Raw genomic sequence first — 19,531 nt, 5'->3', positions numbered from 1 at the left:
TTAAATTGAATTGAATTGATAGAGAGCATGGTTGTGTACGTGCTAACTGGTCACATCAAAAACAATGTAGCTTTGACAATCAGCCTGTCACTGATATTAGGAATGCTGTTCAGCATTCAACACCTGAACACTGAACAACTGAATACGTCCCTCTGCAACTGGATCCTGGACTTCCTGACGGGCCGCCCCCATCATCAAGTTTGCTGACGACATGACTGATCACCGACAACGATGAGGCAGCCTATAGGGAGGAGGTCAGAGACCTGGCAGTGTGGTGCCAGGAAAACAACCTCTCTCGTCAATGTCAGCAAGACAAAGGAGCTGATCATGGACTACAGGAAACAGAGGGGCGAGCAGGCCCCCATCCACATCGATGGGGCTGTAATGGAGCGGGTCGAGAGCTTCAAGTTCCTCGGTGTCCACATCACTAAAGACTTAACATGGTCCACACACATCCACACAGTTGTGAAGAGGGCAGGAGGCTGAAAATATTTGGCATGGTTCCTCAGATCCTCAACATGTTCTACAGCTGCACCATTGAGAGCATCTTGACTGGCTGGCTGCATTACCGCTTGGTACGGAAACTGCAAGGCATCTGACTGCGAGGAGCTACAGAGGGTTGTGCGTACCACCCAGTACATCACTGGGGCCGAGCTCCCTATACCAGGTGGTCTCAGAGGAAGGCCCAAAAAATTGTCAAATACTCCAGCCACCTAAGCCATAGAGTGTTCTCTCTGCTACCGCACGACAAGCGGTACCAAGTGCACCAAGTCTGGAACCAACAGGACCCTGAACAACTTCTAACCCCAAGCCGTGACTGCTAAACAAGACTACTAAATAGCTAATCAAATGGTTACCCGGACTACCTGCATTTACCCTTTTTTAACTCTCTTGCACTGACTCTCTGCACACACACTGGACTCACACACTCACACACATACTTACACTGACAACCCAACACACACATATACACACACACACACACTGCATACGCCCACACACACATAACATGTGCACACATGCATACTGACGCCACACTTTCTCACTCACAACATACGCTGCTGCTACAGCTATTATCTATCCTGTTGCCTAGTCACTTTACCCCTACATCACTTTACCCCTACCTATATGTGCATAGCTACCTCAATTATCTCGTACCCCTGCACATCAACTCGATACTGGTACTCCCTGTATATAGCCATGTTATTACCTGGTACTTCCTGTATATAGCCATGTTATTACCTGGTACTTCCTGTATATAGCCATGTTATTACCTGGTACTTCCTGTATATAGCCATGTTATTTTTACCCATTATTGTTATTCACTGTGTATTTATTCCTTGTGTCACTATATACTGTGTGTGTGTATATATATATATATATATATATAGTACCAGCCAAAGGTTTGGACACACCTACTAATTCAAGGGTTTTTCTTTATTTTTACTATTTTCTACATTGTAGAATAATAGTGAAGACATGAAAACTATGAAATAACACATATGGAATCATGTAGTAACCAAAAAAGTGTTAAACAAATCAAAATATGTTTTATATTTTAGATTCTTCAAATAGCCACCCTTTGCCTTGATGACAGCTTTGCACACTCTTGGCATTCTCTCAACCAGCTTCACCTGGAATGCTTTTCCAACAGTCTTGAAGGAGTTCCCACATATGCCTGAGCACTTGTTGGTTGCTTTTCCTTCACTCTGCGGTCCAACTCATCCCAAACCATCTCAATTGGGTTGAGGTCGGGTGATTGTGGAGGACAGGTCATCTGATGCAGCACGCCATCACTCTCCTTCTTGGTCAAATAGCCCGTACACAGCCTGGAGGTGTGTTTTGGGTCATTGTCCTGTTGAAAAACAAATGATAGTCCCGCTATGTGCAAACCAGATGGGATGGCGTATCGCCGCAGAATGCTGTGGTAGCCATGCTGCTTAAGTGTGCCTTGAATTCTAAATAAATCACTGACAGTGTCACACCTCCTCCTCCATACTTCACGGTGGGAACCACACATGCGGAGATCCTCCGTTCACCTACTCTGCATCTCACAAAGACACGGCGGTTGGAACCAAAAATCTCAAATTTGGACTCATCAGACCAAAGGACAGATTTCCACCAGTCTAATGTCCATTGCTCGTGTTTCTTGGCCCAAGCAAGTCTTTTCTTCTTATTGGTGTCCTTTAGTAGTGGTTTCTTTGCAGCATTTCGACCATGAAGGAAGGCCTGATTCACACAGTCTCCTCTGAACAGTTGATGTTGAGATGTGTCTGTTACTTGAACTCTGTGAAGCATTTATTTGGGCTGCAATTTCTGAGGCTGGTAACTCGTATTAACTTATCCTCCCTTTCCTGTGGCGGTCCTCATGAGAGCCAGTTACATCATAGCTCTTGATGGTGTTTGCGACTGCACTTGAAGAAACGTTCAAAGTTCTTGAAATGCTCCGTATTGACTGACCTTCATGTCTTAAAGTAATGATGGACTGTCATTTCTCTTTGCTTATTTGAGCTGTTCTTACCATACATTTTACATTTTAGTCATTTAGCAGACGCTCTTATCAAGAGCGACTTACAGGAGCAATTAGGGTTAAGTGCCTTGCTCAAGGGCACGTCGACAGATTTTTCACCTAGTCGGCTCAGGGATTAGAACCAGCGACCTTTCGGTTACTGGCACAACGCTCTTAACCACTAAGCTACCTGCCGCCCCCATAGTATGGACTTGGTCTTTTACCAAATAGGGCTATCTTCTGTATACCACCCCTACCTTGTCACAGCAGAACTGATTGGCTCAAACATTAAGAAGCAAAGGAATTCCACAAATTAACTTTTAACAAGGCACACCTGTTAATTGAAATGCATTCCAGGTGACTACCTCATGAAGCTGGTTGAGAGAATGCCAAGAGTGTGCAAAGCTGTCATCAAGGCAAAGGGTGGCTACTTTGAAGAATCTCAAATATATTTGTTTAACACTTTTTTGGTTACTACATAGTTTTGATGTCTTCACTATTATTCTACAATGTAGAAAATAGTAAAAATAAAGAAAAACCCTGGAATGAGTAGGTGTGTCCAAACTTTTGACTGGTACTGTATATATTTTAATCTTTATTTTAAACTCTGCATTGTTGGAAAAGGACCCGTAAGTAAGCATTTCACTGTTAGTCTACACCTGTTGTTTACTAAACATGTGACAAATACAATTTGATTTGATTATTATATATGCAACGGTGAAGCACATGCTAATGTTATAATCAAGGTATGTGGCTCTGTCATGTTCCACAACTTTTTCATTGCTCTAGCAGTTTCCATATGACACCACTAGAGGGTAATGGTGACCTAGGAGAGATTCAACCCATTGAGTCGGATTGGGAAGCTAGTGATGTCTCCATCACTATGACTACTCCTCTGCTATAGACCAAACACATACGGCTCCTCTCTCACCTATGCACAGGTACAACAAAGCAAAACAAATTATTATGAAATTGATCATAAAAAGCCCTCAGTCATCTATCACCATTCAGTCCTCTCCTTCCATTGGAAGGTTGACCAGGTGAGGTCAGAACAGCAGAGACATGGGATTGGTTTAGCCTTGGTCCAGGGCTTTACTGTACATAGAGTCATTGAACACTGGCCACTTTAATAATGTTTACATGCTGGTTTTTTAAATCATATGTACTGTATTCTAGTCATGGCTCATCCTCTATAACTACTGCTGTACACAGCTTTTCTATTCATATACTGTCCATACTGTCTATATACACCATTATATATATACACTGAGTATACAAAACATTAGGAACACCTTCCTAATATTGAGTTGCAGCCCCTTTTGACCTCAGAACAGCCTCAATTCATCGGGCATGGACTCTACAAGGTGTTGAAAGCGTTCCACAGGGATGCTGGCCCATGTTGACTCCAATGCTTCCCACAGTTGTGTCAAGTTGTCTGGATGTCGTGAAAAACCCAGAAGCGTTGCAGGTCTTGACACTCAACCGGTGCGCCTGGCACCTACTACCATATCCCATTCAAAGGCACTTAAATATTTTGTCTTCAAATTAAATCAAATTTCTATTGGTCGCAAACACATATTTAGCAGATGTTATTGCAAAGTTGATTAGGAGCCAGGAACAGGGTGTCCATGTCTATCAGCGGCATCTTGTCAATCACCCACAGAATGGCACTAAATCCATCTCTCAATTGTCTCAAGGCTTAACAATCCTTCTTTAACCCGTCTCTTCCCCTCCATCAACACTGATTGAAGTGGATTTAACAAGTGACATCAATGAGGGATCATAGCTTTCACCTGGATGCACCTGGTCGGTCTATGTCATGGAAAGAGCAGGTATTCTTAATGTTTTCTACACTCAGTGCATCTGTGTTTGTACTCCGGACTCTGACATTGCTCATTCTGATATTCTTCAGTGTGTATTGTTGTGTATGGCTAGGTATTATTACTGTACTGTTGGAGCTAGGAACACAAGCATTTCACTGCACCTGCGATAACATCTGCAAACCTGTGTATCCGACCAATAAACTTTGATTTGATTTGAATAAGATTGGATGGACAGGGGAGACCTGATCCTAGATCAGCACTGCTACTCTGAGACTCTTGATACATACAGCAATGGCCTTTCCTGTGATATGAGCACACACACACACACCAGTGAGTCTTCTCATTATGTGTATACAGTACAATGCACCTGTTTCTCTGTACTAGTGGCTCTACAGGGAAAGAAAGATGAAACCCTTCATTGACAGTACGCTCATCCATCCACCCTCTTATCTCTCTGTCCCTCCCAGCTCCTCTCCAGTGCAGCCACTCACACATCTTTCTCCTGTGTCTGCAGTACAGCCACTACTCTACCCAAAGCCAGTGAGGTACGGGCGTCACACCAATCTACTCTATCCCAGTGTCCTTATCAGTGTAAAATCTGCTGCACCCTTTCCTCTGTTCTATGGGTGCAGGAGAGGGCTCCTGTTGAACCCACTGGAGTTCCTCCCTCCGGGAGGCCCCTGCCCACAGGCCCTCACCCATAGTGCACCGACCCTGGCTATACAGTCCCATTCTACTGATATTGGTTTACAGGCCAGGTAAAGCTCAGTGCTGAGTGTGTGTGTGTGCGCACGTGTGTGTGTGTGTGTGTGTGTGTGTGTGTGTGTGTGTGTGTGTGTGTGTGTGTGTGTGTGTGCATGCGAGCAAGCGTGCAAAGGTTGCTAAACTGAGGTCTAGTGATCATAGTAGATGCATTCTATTTAGGATGTATTCTTGATTGATTTCAGTCATTGTAAATGTGGATCTGCATTCATCACTGAAGTTATCATTCCTGTTCCCTTCACCCTGTCTGTCCTACCTTCTTCTGCCCTCCTCCTGTCCTGTCCTGTCCTGTCCTGTCCTGTCCTGTCCTGTCCTGTCCTGTCCTGTCCTCTCCTCTCCTCTCCTCTCCTCTCCTCTCCTCTCCTCTCCTCTCCTCTCCTCTCCTCTCCTCTCCTCTCCTCTCCTGTCCTGTCCTGTCCTGTCCTGTCCTGTCCTGTCCTGTCCTCTCCTCTCCCTCTCCTCTCCTCTCCTCTCCTCTCCTCTCCTCTCCTCTCCCTCTCCTCTCCTCTCCTCTCCTCTCCTCTCCTCTCCTCTCCTGTCCTGTCCTGTCCTGTCCTGTCCTCTCCTCTCCTCTCCTCTCCTCTCCTCTCCTCTCCTCTCCTCTCCTCTCCCTCTCCTCTCCTCTCCTCTCCTCTCCTCTCCTCTCCTCTCCTCTCCTCTCCTCTCCTGTCCTCTCCTCTCCTCTCCTCTCCTCTCCTGTCCTGTCCTGTCCTCTCCTCTCCTCTCCTCTCCTCTCCTCTCCTCTCCTCTCCTGTCCTCTCCTCTCCTCTCCTGTCCTGTCCTGTCAACCCCTTGTGTTTCCATGACTACCTCGTTAAAAGAACCCCGCACAGGTCACCTGAGGGGACGGTCTCTCAGTCCCTATTGGATGCCTTGCTCATTACGCCTATCACCACCCTTCCGCCCCTCCGCCTGAGGAAGAAGAAGCGTCGGAGTGTTAGTGCCCTACACCTGCCCAACGACAAGAGGTAGAGGGTGACGTCATCACGTAATGTAATGTATGGTGGTCAGTCACCGAGTGATCACTCCCTCTACCCTGTAGGCTTAAGACCTATTGACATGAACCATTAATGATGACTGATTACTCACGTCACAATTTCCCCATGACGGCATGTTATAGCGTGGGTCATTAACTGACAACCTTATCTAACAAAATAAACAAATATCATGAATTCCAGCTAGAGAGAACACTGTTCTTTCTCTCGATTCCATATCGACCCTGTACATCATAAGATAATGGATAGATATTAGCAATATGGTGGAAATTCCATCCAGCCTTTCAGAAGAGGTAAAGTGAAGGTGAAGCAAGCACCATATTACACCTTTCCAATCCCTTCAGACCTACAGGAGCGCCTAGAGATGAGGGGCTAAGGGTTCATTTGGAATTGAGAGTCTTAGGCTATTCCCAAATTGCACCCTATTCCCTGCATAGTGCACTACTTTTGACCAGAGCCCTATGGGCCAGGCCAAAAATAGTGCACTAAATATTGAATTGGGGTGCATGCTTAGTGTCAACAAAGAGCGTTGAACTTTCAAGCCACTGCCTCTGACATGTAACAGCCGAGTTCCCTCAGCACGCTGCCAATGGCAACAGCCGTGTTGTGTCTCCGAGAGGACCTTACGGACAAGCTATGATCCCACCGAAACAATTTGCCATGAGACGCATTTTCGCTGAGTTCAAACGTGACAGTAGGCATACAGAAGTGTTTAGAACACGTGTGACGGTATGTGAGATCTGACATTTGTCCAGGGAATAGCCACGCTCATACATGTCCGTGTGTGTGTGCATGTGTTTGTGGTTTGTGGGTTTATTTCCGTATACTGTATGTGTGTGCGGTGGGGGGGGGCAGTTGGACATCTGACAGCTTTGTTATTACAATGACAGTCCTGTGAAGTTGGCATGTGTTTATGAGATACATTGGTCACCTCTTGTCGGGACTTGATAACTGCTTAGATATTTGAAAATGTGTTGCTCAGACAATATTTCTCGTAACGAACTTGGCACAAGCCGACTTGTCCAATTAAAAAGTGATTTATTGGCACACTGTAGTGCACACTGTCTCCAGAGCTGTGAACGATGTCACACCAAACTAAAGAGCGGAAAGGCGATAGCTTCGTAACCTCACTCCCCATCTTAAACAGTGGAAAGGGGACAGCTTCGTAACCTCACTCCCCATCTTAAACATGGGAAAGGGGACAGCTTCGTAACCTCACTCCCCATCTTAAACAGCGGAAAGGGGACAGCTTCGTAACCTCACTCCCCATCTTAAACATGGGAAAGGGGACAGCTTCGTAACCTCACTCCCCATCTTAAACATGGGAAAGGGGACAGCTTCGTAACATCACTCCCCATCATAAACAGCGGAAAGGCGATAGCTTCGTAAGCTCACTCCCCAGCTTAAACAGGGGGAAAGGCGATAGCTTCGTAACCTCACTCACAGCTTGAAATGTGTCCACTGGTGCTATCGAATTGGTCGTTTTCTATACCGTTACTGGCTGAGACATTGTCAAGCGGGCGGTCACGTTTGGGTGCGAGGATCTGCGATTGAGTAATGATTTGTGAGGAAAGAAGCTATACTGTTAAGCAAGCACATTGACACACATTTGTTGGACTGGTGAATAACCATAACCTAACCCACTGCAGGTAACCATGGTTAATAACCATAACCTATCCCACTGTAGATAACCATGGTGAATAACCATAACCTATCCCACTGTAGGTAACCATGGTTAATAACCATAACCTATCCCACTGTAGGTAACCATGGTGAATAACCATAACCTATCCCACTGCAGGTAACCATGGTTAATAACCATAATTTAACCCACTGTGGTGTGCATTATACTCTGTCATCACCGTTTCACCCCTCACCTTCCTTTTAATTCCTCTGTCTCTCTCTTTCATACCTCATACTCCCCCCCCCTTCTCTGCTCTGTCCAAGAGTCTCCTGGCACCAGTCAGTCACTGATCTGGGTGACCCCAACCTCTCCTCTCCTGTCAATGCTGTCTATATCTTTAGGTAAACATGGAATTGAATTGTGTATGAATATAACACAGTTATTGTGTGTGTGTGTATACACACTAGTTTGCGTGTGTTACGGTATTTTCTCTGCGCATCCTCTCAAATCAAGTCAAATCATATTGGTCACATACACATATTTACATTTTAGTCAATTAGCAGACGCTTTTATCCAGAGCGACTTACAGTTAGTGAGTGCATACATTTTTTCGTACTGACCCCCCCTCCCCATGAGAATCGAACCCACAACCCTGGCATTGCAAGCGCCATGCTCTACCAACTGAGCTACACAGGACCATTTAGCAGATGTTATGTAGCGAAATGCTTGAAAAACATAAACACATTCCATGACTTTATGAACCCTGTCACGGAGCAAATTAGGGTTAAGTGCCTTGCTCAAGGGCACAGACAGATTTTTCACTTTCAGGTATTCAAACCAGTAACCTTTCAGTTACTGCAACACTCTAACCACTAGGCTACCTACCACCCTCTCCTGAAGTGCACATCAGACATCATTTGAACAATGAAGGGGAAGTTGTATGGTTCAGGCCGAGGATGCAAAAAGGTCCAAGTACTACGTCCGTGGTGAAGTTTTTCCCTAGGTAGAGATCTAGGTTTAGCTTCCCCTCCCCCAATCCTAACCTTAACCATTAGTGGGGGAAATGAAAAACTGACCAAAGATCAGTGTCTAGGGGCAACTTCACCCTACACTGTGCATTACAGTTCAGCTGTGCAGGGATCATTCCATGGTGGAGCTGGCTTCAGTGTTTCAATGAAGTGTGTCAGCCCAGAGCCAGGGCAGCTGGTGCAATAGCAGCTCCTTTGGTGTGGCGCCAGCCTCATACACAAGTGCTGAGTCGTCGTGGACAACCGACCTCTTCATCTCCGTAACCAAGGCGGCCGCTGTTGCCATAACACTCAGCTCCTCGGGGAACCATAAGCAGACATGGGGGAGACAGACTGGAGATCCAGCTTCAGCAACTTCAGCAGTTGGCATGGCACTACTGTAGATCATGGCTGTAGCATTCAATGGGCCTTTTTTTGGCCCACCCAAGTATCTGAGTTCCTCAAAAACAGCGGCCCTTCATAGAGGACTCATTCATTCTGTTCTCTCTCTCTCTCATTGGATTCAATGGGAGTCATCAGGCAGAGTAGAGGCCTGTGCAAGACATTAGGAGGTGAGAGATGTGTCTCCTCTCAGCACTCTGGTGTTCTTGGATGTGTCTTGACGTGAAGTGGGAACCTCGTCTACTTCTGAGTGAATGAACTGTAGTTTACTACAGTCATGGGCACAAAAAAAGTAAGTGTTTTTGATGACCAATTATCGCTAAAAGACGCTAGATACTGTAGAAGTGTGATGTTATAATGGTGCTACTAGTAGGGTGAAGTTACCCCTAGACACTGATCTTGGGTCAGTTTAACATTTTCCCCACTAATGCTTAATGTTAGGATTGGGGGAGGAGGAAACTGATCCTAGAGGGTTTGAGACCTTTCGTTGTTTGGATTTGAAAATCCAACAGTTGTATTGGAAGGGGGCGGAACTCGGGGGCTGTGTGTGGTTGTCCATGTTGGTGTTTGAGTGAGAAAGACACAGGGGGAGAACCAACCAGTAAAAAGCACAGCCCACTTCATTGTTGACGCATCTTGCCTACAACATCATGGAGCCTTTCCAGACTCTGAAGTCAGGAAGACTTGGAGTTTGGTGTCAGACAGACTGGAATGACTAACCCTCTCTTCCATGTTTCCCTGCAGTGAGGAGGTGGAGGAGCCAGAGACCAGTTCTCACGTGTCGTCTGCAGTCAAGACCATGACCAAAGGACCTGCTGGAAGCCCCAAAAACTCCATCACCTTTACCACCACTCAGGGTAAGCTGTGTGAGTGGGTGTGTGCGTGTGTGCTTGCATGCGTGTGTCTGTGCGTGTAGGTGCGTGCGTGTGTGTGTGTGTGTGTGTGTGTGTGTGCTACATTTTAGTATGTCTCCCTAACAGTGCTCATGCTGTCCCAATGGCACAGCAGAGATACACTATATATACAAAAGGTATGTGGACCCCCCTTCAAATTAATGGATTTGGCTATTTCAGCCACACCTGTTGCTGACAGGTGTATAAAATCGAGCACACAGCCATGCAATCTCCATAGACAAATATTGGCAGTAGAATGGCCTTAACTGTAGAGCTCAGTGTCTTTCAACGTGGCACCGTCATAGGATGTTTTGAAAAGTTTGTTGTTTTGAAAGTGTATTGGGAAGTTCTTAGTAGCTAGCTACATTTTTCGTTTGGATCCCGCGACACAGTTGGCATCAGTTGCTGGGATTGCTAATCTCTGTCCAGTGATCCTGCCAACCAAGGACGGGTCTGAGGAGCTATTTGGCGTTGCAGCTAGCCTAGCTGCTAGCTAGTAGCATATCAAGCTAGTGGGGTTTTCTTGAGGGCTTGAACACAGCCCGCGACGTGGTTAGCCATTGTGGCTGGGACCACGGATCGTCCCGGGTTTGTGGTTTTCTAGATTCCTGCTGTTTGTTGTTTTCAATCTTCCCTGTGACATCCCTGTCTGGAACTGCGAGGAGTAACAGCGTAACCTACGTTGCTACCATGACAAAGACCAAAGCCGGCGGGAGTACCGTTGTCGAGGACAGTGGTGTCTCTCTATCAAACGTGAAGGATCTTTTAAGCAAACAAAAATTGTTCTACAAGCAGTTGTTACAACAACAAGAAAATAGCTTAAAGTGCTTTGTCCAAATACTGGTGGATTCGACTAATAAAATAATGGACGACCTGACCAGAGAGGTCCAGGACCTAAAGAACAGTTTGCAGTTCTCCCAGGGTCAACTCGATGAGTTGAAACAGGGGAACGTCAACATTACAGCAATCTGTAAGTCATTAAGATAGGACATCAGTTCTGTGTGTGAATCCATGATAACAATGACGGGCAATCAAGGCGTAACAACACGGTTGTGGACGGAATTGCAGAATCTCTACATGAGACCTGGACGGAATCTGAGGACAAAGTGAGGGAAAATAAATTGAAGATGGACCACAGCAAGATTGAGGTGGAGCGCGCCCACAGGACTGGAAAACCCACCACCGGCTCAGGTGACAGGCCCAGGCCGAATAGTGGTCAAGTTCCTGAAGTTCAAGGACAAGGTAGCTGTTCTGGAAAGAGCCAAGAACTTGAGAGGAACATATATCTTTCTCAACGAGGACTATCCTGAAGCTTTGCGCCAGAAGAGGAAAGAACTTATCCCAGCCATGAAAGCTGCCAGAGTGCGTGGGGACATTGCTTACATCCGCTATGACAGGCTCATTGTCCACCCTCCCTCCCTCCCAGAAGCCTGGAAGGGATGAGAGGACAAGCCTATGGGTTCGTAGCTTCAACTCCGCAGCACACACACACACACACACACACACACACACACACACACACACACACACACACACACACACACACACACACACACACACACACACACACACACACACACACACACACACACACACACACACACACACACACACACACACACACACACACACACCAATTGATTAATGGACTGCTGCATGTATATTTTTTTCTCTTGCTTTGTTTGTTCTTTTCAGTATTATGTCTATCTCTGATATGCTACCCAGGAAAAGGCTGAAAATAGCCCATATTAATATATGTAGCCTTAGAAATAAGGTTCATGAAATCAATAACTTGCTAACATCAGATAACATTCATATATTAGCAATTTCTGAGACTCACTTAGATAATTCATTTGATGATACAGCAGTAGCAATACAGGGATATAACATCTACAGAAGAGACAGAAATGCTTATGGGGGAGGTGTTGCTGTATATATTCAGAGCCATATCCCTGTAATGCTTAGAGAAGATCTTATGTCAAGTGTTATTGAAGTGTTGTGGTTGCAGGTTCACTTGCCACTTCTAAAGCCTTTTCTTTTGGGTTGTTGCTATAGGCCACCAAGTGCGAACAGTCAGTATCTAAATAATATGTGTGAAATGCTTGATAGTGTATGTGATGTAAACAGAGAGGTTTACTTTCTTGGAGACCTGAATATTGACTGATTTTCATCAAGCTGTCCGCTCAAGAGGAAGCTTCTTACTGTAACCAGTGCCTGTAATCTAGTTCAGGATATTAATCAACCTACCAGGGTGTTTACAAACACTACAGGAACAACATCATCCACATGTATCAATCACATTTTTACTAATACTGTAGAACTTTGTTCTAAAGCTGTATCCATACCCATTGGATGCAGTGATCACAATATAGTGGCTATATCCAGGAAAGCCAAAGTTCCAACAGCTGGGCCTAAAATAGTGTATAAGAGATCATACAAAAGATTTTGCTGTGACTCATATGTGGATGATGTAAAACAAATATTTGTTGGTCTAATGTGATTAATAAGGAGCATCCAGACACTGCACTTGATGAATTTATGAAATTGCTTCCAATTATTGATAAACATGCACCTGTTAGGAAACTGACTGCTAGAACTGTTAAGGCTCCATGGATTGATGAGACATTGAAAAACTGTATGGTTGAAAGAGATGGGGCAAAAGGAGTGGCTAATAACTGGTTGACTTACTGAAAATTGAGAAATGATGTGACTAAACTCAACAAAAAGAAGAAGAAACTGTATTATGAAGCCAAGATCAATGATATAAAGATTGATGGAAAAAAACTTTGGAGTACTTTAAATGAAATTATGGTCAGAAAGACAAAATTCAACTCCATCTTTCATTGTATCAGATGGCTTATTCATCAATAAAACCATTTGATGTTGCCAATTATTTTAATGATTACTTCATTGGCAAAGTGGGCAAACTTAGGAAGGAAATGCCAACAATGAACAGTGAGCCATCATATCAACAGACTTTCAGCATGCTTATAGGGAAGTGCACTCAACATGTACTGCACTGACACAAATGACTGATGATTGGTTGAAAGAAATGGATAATAATAAGATTGTGGGAGCTGTACTGTTAGATTTCAGTGCAGCCTTTGATATTATTGACCATAACCTGTTACCATATCGTGGATTCAGAGCTATCTATCTAATAGAACTCAAAGGGTTTTCTTTAATGGAAGCTTCTCTAATGTCAAACATGTAAAGTGTGGTGTACCATAGGGCAGCTCTCTAGGTCCTCTACTCTTTTCTATTTTTACCAATGACCTGCCACTGGCATTAAACAAAGCATGTGTGCCCATTTATGCTGATGATTCAACCATATACGCATTAGCAACCACAGCTAATGAAGTCACTGAAACCCTTAATAAAGTGTTGCAGTCTGTTTTGGAATGGGTGGCCACTAATCAACTGGTCCTGAACATCTCTAAAACTAAGAGCATTGTATTTGGTACAAATCGTTCCCTAAGTTCTAGACCTCAGTTGAATCTGATAATGAATGGTGTGGCTGTTGAACAAGTTGAGGAGACTAAATGACTTGGCGTTACCTTAGATAGTAAACTATCATGGTCAAAACATATAGATTAAATGGTTGTAAAGATGGGGAGAGGTCTGTCCGTAATAAAGAGATGCTCTGTTTTTTTGACACCACACTCCAAAAAGCAAGTTCTGCAGGCTATAGTTTTGTCTAATCTTGATTATTGTCCAGTCGTGTGGTCCAGTGCTGCAAGGAAATACCTAGTTAAGCTGCAGCTGGCCCAAAACAGATTGTCACGTCTTGCTCTTCATTGTAATCAGAGGGCTGATATAAATACCATTCATGCCAGTCTCTCTTGGCTAAGAGTTGAGGAGAGACTGACTGCATCACTTCTTATTTTTATAAGAAACATTAATGTGTTGAAAATCTCAAATTGTTTGCATAGTCAACTTACACACAGCTCTGACACACACACTTACCCCACCAGACATGCCACCAGGGGTCTTTTCACAGTCCCCAAATCCAGAACAAATTCAAGAAAGTGTACAGTATTATATAGAGCCATTATTGCATGGAACTCCGTTCCATCTCATATTGTTCAAATAAACAGCAAACCTGGTTTCAAAAAACAAATAAAGCAACACCCAATGGCACAACGCCTCGCCCCTATTTGACCTAGATAGTTTATGTGTATATATTGATATGTAGGCTACGTGTGCCTTTTTAAAACATGTATGTAGTTCTGTATGTAGTTCTGTCCTTGAGCTGTTCTTGTCTATTAATGTTCTGTATTATGTCATGTTTCATGTTTTGTCTGGACCCCAGGAAGAGTAGCTGCTGCTTTTGCAACAGCTAATGGGGATTCTAATAAAATACCAAAATACCAAAATACCTTTCCAACAAGTCAGTTCATCCCATTTCTGCCCTGCTAGAGCTTCCCCGGTCAACTGTAAGTGTTGTTATTGTGAAGTGGAAACGTCTAGGAGCAACAACGGCTCAGCCACGAAGTGGTAGGCCACACAAGCTCACAGAACGGGACCGCCGAGTGCTGAAACACGTAGCGCGTAAAAATCGTCTGTCCTCGGTTGCAACACTCACTACCGAGTTCCAAACTGCCTCTGGAAGGAACGTCAGCTCAAGAACTGTTCGTCGGGAGCTTCATGAAAAGGGTTTCCTTGGCCGAGCAGCTGCACAAAAGCCTAAGATCACCATGCGCAATGCCAAGCGTCGGCTGGAGGGGTGTAAAGCTCACCACCATTGGACTCTGGAGCAGTGGAAACGCGCTCTCTGGAGTGATGAATCACGCTTCACCATTTGGCAATCCGACGGACGAATCTGGGTTTTTGCGAATGCCAGGAGAATGCTACCTGCCCCAATGCATAGTGCCAACTGTAAAGTTTGGTGGAGGATAAATAATGCTACATCATACAATGACATTCTAGACGATTCTGTGCTTCCAACTTTGTGGCAACAGTTTGGGGAAGGCCCTTTCCTGTTTCAGCATGACATTGCCCCGTGCACAAAGTGAGGTCCACATATAAATGGTTTGTCGAGATCGATGTGGCAGAACTTGACTGGCCTGCACAGAGCCCTGACCTCAACCTCATCGAACACCTTTGGGATGAATTGGAACGCCGACTACGAGCCAGGCCTAAACGCCCAACATCAGTGCCCGACCTCACTAATGCTCTTGTGGCTGAATGGAAGCAAGTCCCCACAGCAATTTTAGTGGAAAGCCTTCCCAGAAGAGTGGATGCTGTTATTGCAGCAAAAGGGGGGACCAACTCCATATTAATGCCCATGATTTTCGAATGAGATGTTCGACGAGCAGGTGTGCACATACTTTTGGTCATGTAGTGTAAGTTACTATGGAGAGTACACCGTTTAGAGTAATTCCTCACATGCCCACCTGATAGCAGCACCTCTGTACCTACAGTACTCCATTTCACCTCAAAAATACATGGTATAATTCTGCTGTACCTATAGATGTGGTGAAGAGGTTCATGGAATGCAGACCATGTGGGACAGAAGAAAGACGCCGGATTGGCTCACATTCAACATGTCTGATCTAACACATTGGATATTCGTCAAATCCGTCATGATTGATGTATTGTAACAGACCCACAATGTGGTTACTAAAGTCAGATTTTGATATATTTGCAGTTTTTTGCTGCATAACATTTAGAAGTTGTCCCTTTTTCAGGTTTAGAAGAAGTGAATGCTAAATGCTAACTCCCGTTAGTATAAGCTGATAGCATAGCTAGCATACAGAAATCGGTGTTGGTAGTCAAAGTCGTTTTAAACTACAATGCAGTTGATTGGTGACGATGACATGAACATGTATTGGGGTTGACATCCATACAAGCCTTATACTCAGATATTTACCTCAACATAAGTGTGAAATACGCATACACTGAGTATATAAAACATTAGGAACACCTGCTCTTTCCATGACATAGACTGACCAGGTGAATCCAGAGGAAAGCTATGATCCCTTATTTATGTCACTTGTTAAATCTGCTTTAATCAGTGTAGATGAAGGGGAGGAGACAGGTTAAAGATGGATTTTTAAGCCTTGAGGCAATTGAGACATGGATTGTGTATGTGTGCCATTCAGAGGGTGAACGGGAAAGACAAAATATTTAAGTGCCTTTGAACGGGGTATGGTAGTAGGTGCCAGGTGCACCGGTTTGAGTGTGTCAAGAACTGCAACACTGCTGGGTTTTTCACGCTCAACAGTTTCCCGTGTGGATCAAGAATGGTCCACCACCCAAAGGACATCCAGCCAATTTGACACAACTGTGGGAAGCATTGGAGTCAGAATGGGCCAGCATCCCTGTGGAACGCTTTCAACACCTTATAGAGTCCATGCCCTGACGAATTGAGGCTGTTCTGAAGGCGAAAGGGGGTACAAATCAATAAAAGAGAAGCTGTTCCTAATGTTTGTTATACTCAGTGTATATGTTATGGTAAATGTGTAAGACCTGTGGCTCACAGGAGGTTGGTGGCACCTCAATTGGGAAGGATGGGCACGTGGTAACGGAAAGGTATTAACAACATCAAACACGTAGTTTCCATGGTTTCAATGTGTTTGATTCCATTCGCTCTATTCCAGCCATTATTATGAGCCGTCCTCCCCTCAACAGCCCCCACTGCTGTGGATCTATAGATTATTATTGATTTTTTCTTGAGAAATGTATAGAATTACTGTTTTTACACAGTTACCGCAACATATGTATGTAATATATAGAGTAAAGCAGCCTCTTCCAACAGTGGTATGCCTGTATGTACGAATGTATATATTTGTTTTCATTGAATGAAGAAGCTAATAAGAGCAAGGTGCATGAAGCTCTTTTCATAGTGGAAGCAATGGCATGCACATTAAACCGAAAATAGAGTTTAAAAATAAACTCATGATTAGGACATAAATTGAATTAAATCTAGTGTGTTAGATATTTTGATTGACTCATATAGTTTTCCGTTGTTAAAGGGATTTGTCTTTTTACAGAAATGTTTGGTTTGAAATCTTAGAGTAGTATAAAATGGTGATTTACTGGGGCTGAAGTGAATGCTGTTGCGGTCTATTAGTGAGGAAAGAGGGTTATTTTCCACGGGCTAAGCGTGACATATGTTTCCACGAATCCCATTAAAGTCAGGCTTGCAGGCCTGCTTTGCCTTTCCTCCTCCGTTGCAGATGTATACCCTCCACTCCATAAGATAAAGTCATAGTTACTGAGGGAGCTGTGAATAAAGGTTCAGAGCCCAAGCCCCAGACCCAACTCTAGCCCCAGACCCAACTCTAGCCCCAGCCTCAACTCTAGCCCCAGACCCAACTCTAGCCCCAGGACAACTCTAGCCCCAGACCCAACTCTAGCCCCAACCTCAACTCTAGCCCCAGGACAACTCTAGCCCCAGGACAACTCTAGCCCCAGACCCAACTCTAGCCCCAGCCCCAACTCTAGCCCCAGCCTCAACTCTAGCCCCAGCCCCAACTCTAGCCCCAGGACAACTCTAGCCCCAGCCCCAACTCAAGCCCCAAGACAACTCTAGCCCCAGCCCCAACTCTAGCCCCAGGACAACTCTAGCCCCAGCCCCAACTCAAGCCCCAAGACAACTCTAGCCCCATCCCCAACTCTAGCCCCAGGACAATTCTAGCCCCAGACCCAACTCTAGCCCCAGCCCCAACTCTAGCCCCATCCCCAACTCAAGCCCCAAGACAACTCTAGCCCCATCCCCAACTCTAGCCCCAGGACAACTCTAGCCCCATCCCCAACTCTAGCCCCAGGACAACTCTAGCCCCAGACCCAACTCTAGCCCCAGGACAACTCTAGCCCCAGACCCAACTCTAGCCCCAGTCCCAACTCTAGCCCCATCCCCAACTCTAGCCCCAGGACAACTCTAGCCCCAGACCCAACTCTAGCCCCAGACCCAACTCTAGCCCCAGACCCAACTCTAGCCCCAGACCCAACTCTAGCCCCAGACCCAACTCTAGCCCCAGGACAACTCTATCCCCAGGACAACTCTAGCCCCAGGACAACTCTAGCCCCAGGACAACTCTACATTTACATTTACATTTTAGTCATTTAGCAGACGCTCTTATCCAGAGCGACTTACAGTTAGTGAATACATATATATATATTTTTTTTCATACTGGCCCCCCGTGGGAATCGAACCCAAAACCCTGGCGTTGCAAACGCCATGTTCTATCAACTGAGCTACATCCCTGCCGGCCATTCCCTCCCCTACCCTGGACGACGCTGGGCCAATTGTGCACCGCCCATGAGTCTCCCGGTCGCGGCCGGCTGCGACAGAGCCTGGATACGAACCAGAATCTCTAGTGGCACAGATAGCACTGCGATGCAGTGCCTTAGACCACTGCGCCACTTAGACCACAACTCTAGCCCCAGACCCAACTCTAGCCCCAGACCCAACTCTAGCCCCAGACCCAACTCTAGCCCCAGGACAACTCTAGCCCCAGGACAACTCTAGCCCCATCCCCAACTCTAGCCCCAGGACAACTCTAGCCCCAGGACAACTCTAGCCCCAGGACAACTCTAGCCCCAGACCCAACTCTAGCCCCAGGACAACTCTAGCCCCAGACCCAACTCTAGCCCCAGGACAACTCTAGCCCCATCCCCAACTCTAGCCCCAGGACAACTCTAGCCCCAGACCCAACTCTAGCCCCAGGACAACTCTAGCCCCAGGACAACTCTAGCCCCTGACCCAACTCTAGCCCCAGACCCAACTCTAGCCCCAGGACAACTCTAGCCCCAGGACAACTCTAGCCCCAGGACAACTCTAGCCCCAGGACAACTCTAGCCCCAGGACAACTCTAGCCCCAGACCCAACTCTAGCCCCAGCCCCAACTCTAGCCCCAGACCCAACTCTAGCCCCAGCCCAACTCAAGCCCTAAGACAACTCTAGCCCCATCCCCAACTCTAGCCCCAGGACAACTCTAGCCCCAGTCCCAACTCAAGCCACAGGACAACTCTAGCCCCAGTCCCAACTCTAGCCCCAGGACAACTCTAGCCCCAGTCCCAACTCTAGCCCCAGCCCCAACTCAAGCCCCAAGACAACTCTAGCCCCATCCCCAACTCTAGCCCCAGGACAATTCTAGCCCCAGACCCAACTCTAGCCCCAGCCCCAACTCTAGCCCCATCCCCAACTCAAGCCCCAAGACAACTCTAGCCCCATCCCCAACTCTAGCCCCAGGACAACTCTAGCCCCAGACCCAACTCTAGCCCCAGGACAACTCTAGCCCCAGGACAACTCTAGCCCCAGACCCAACTCTAGCCCCAGACCCAACTCTAGCCCCAGGACAACTCTAGCCCCAGGACAACTCTAGCCCCAGGACAACTCTAGCCCCAGGACAACTCTAGCCCCAGACCCAACTCTAGCCCCAGGACAACTCTAGCCCCAGGACAACTCTAGCCCCAGACCCAACTCTAGCCCCAGACCCAACTCTAGCCCCAGGACAACTCTAGCCCCAGGACAACTCTAGCCCCAGGACAACTCTAGCCCCAGGACAA

General features: G+C 46.0%; 1 protein-coding gene across 7 annotated transcripts in view; it reads left to right on the top strand.

Moving 5' to 3' along the window:
* LOC121584376 (PDZ and LIM domain protein 5) overlaps positions 1–19,531 on the top strand; it is a 121,303-nt gene that overhangs the window by 91,369 nt on the left and 10,403 nt on the right. For 4 of the 7 annotated variants that reach the window (XM_041900209.2, XM_041900208.2, XM_041900211.2 and 1 more), the window contains 5 exons: positions 4,800–4,877; positions 4,965–5,090; positions 5,916–6,062; positions 8,037–8,114; positions 9,867–9,979. In XM_041900209.2, the coding sequence (XP_041756143.2) occupies positions 4,800–4,877; positions 4,965–5,090; positions 5,916–6,062; positions 8,037–8,114; positions 9,867–9,979 (542 nt within the window). The remainder of the gene's footprint in view (positions 1–4,799; positions 4,878–4,964; positions 5,091–5,915; positions 6,063–8,036; positions 8,115–9,866; positions 9,980–19,531) is intronic. The other 3 variants (XM_041900210.2, XM_041900212.2, XM_041900214.2) reach the window with 3 other exon arrangements.

Source organism: Coregonus clupeaformis, chromosome 16 (assembly GCF_020615455.1).
Source record: "Coregonus clupeaformis isolate EN_2021a chromosome 16, ASM2061545v1, whole genome shotgun sequence".
NCBI classification, from domain to species: domain Eukaryota; kingdom Metazoa; phylum Chordata; class Actinopteri; order Salmoniformes; family Salmonidae; genus Coregonus; species Coregonus clupeaformis.
This window is presented reverse-complemented; position numbering and strand designations above follow the sequence as displayed.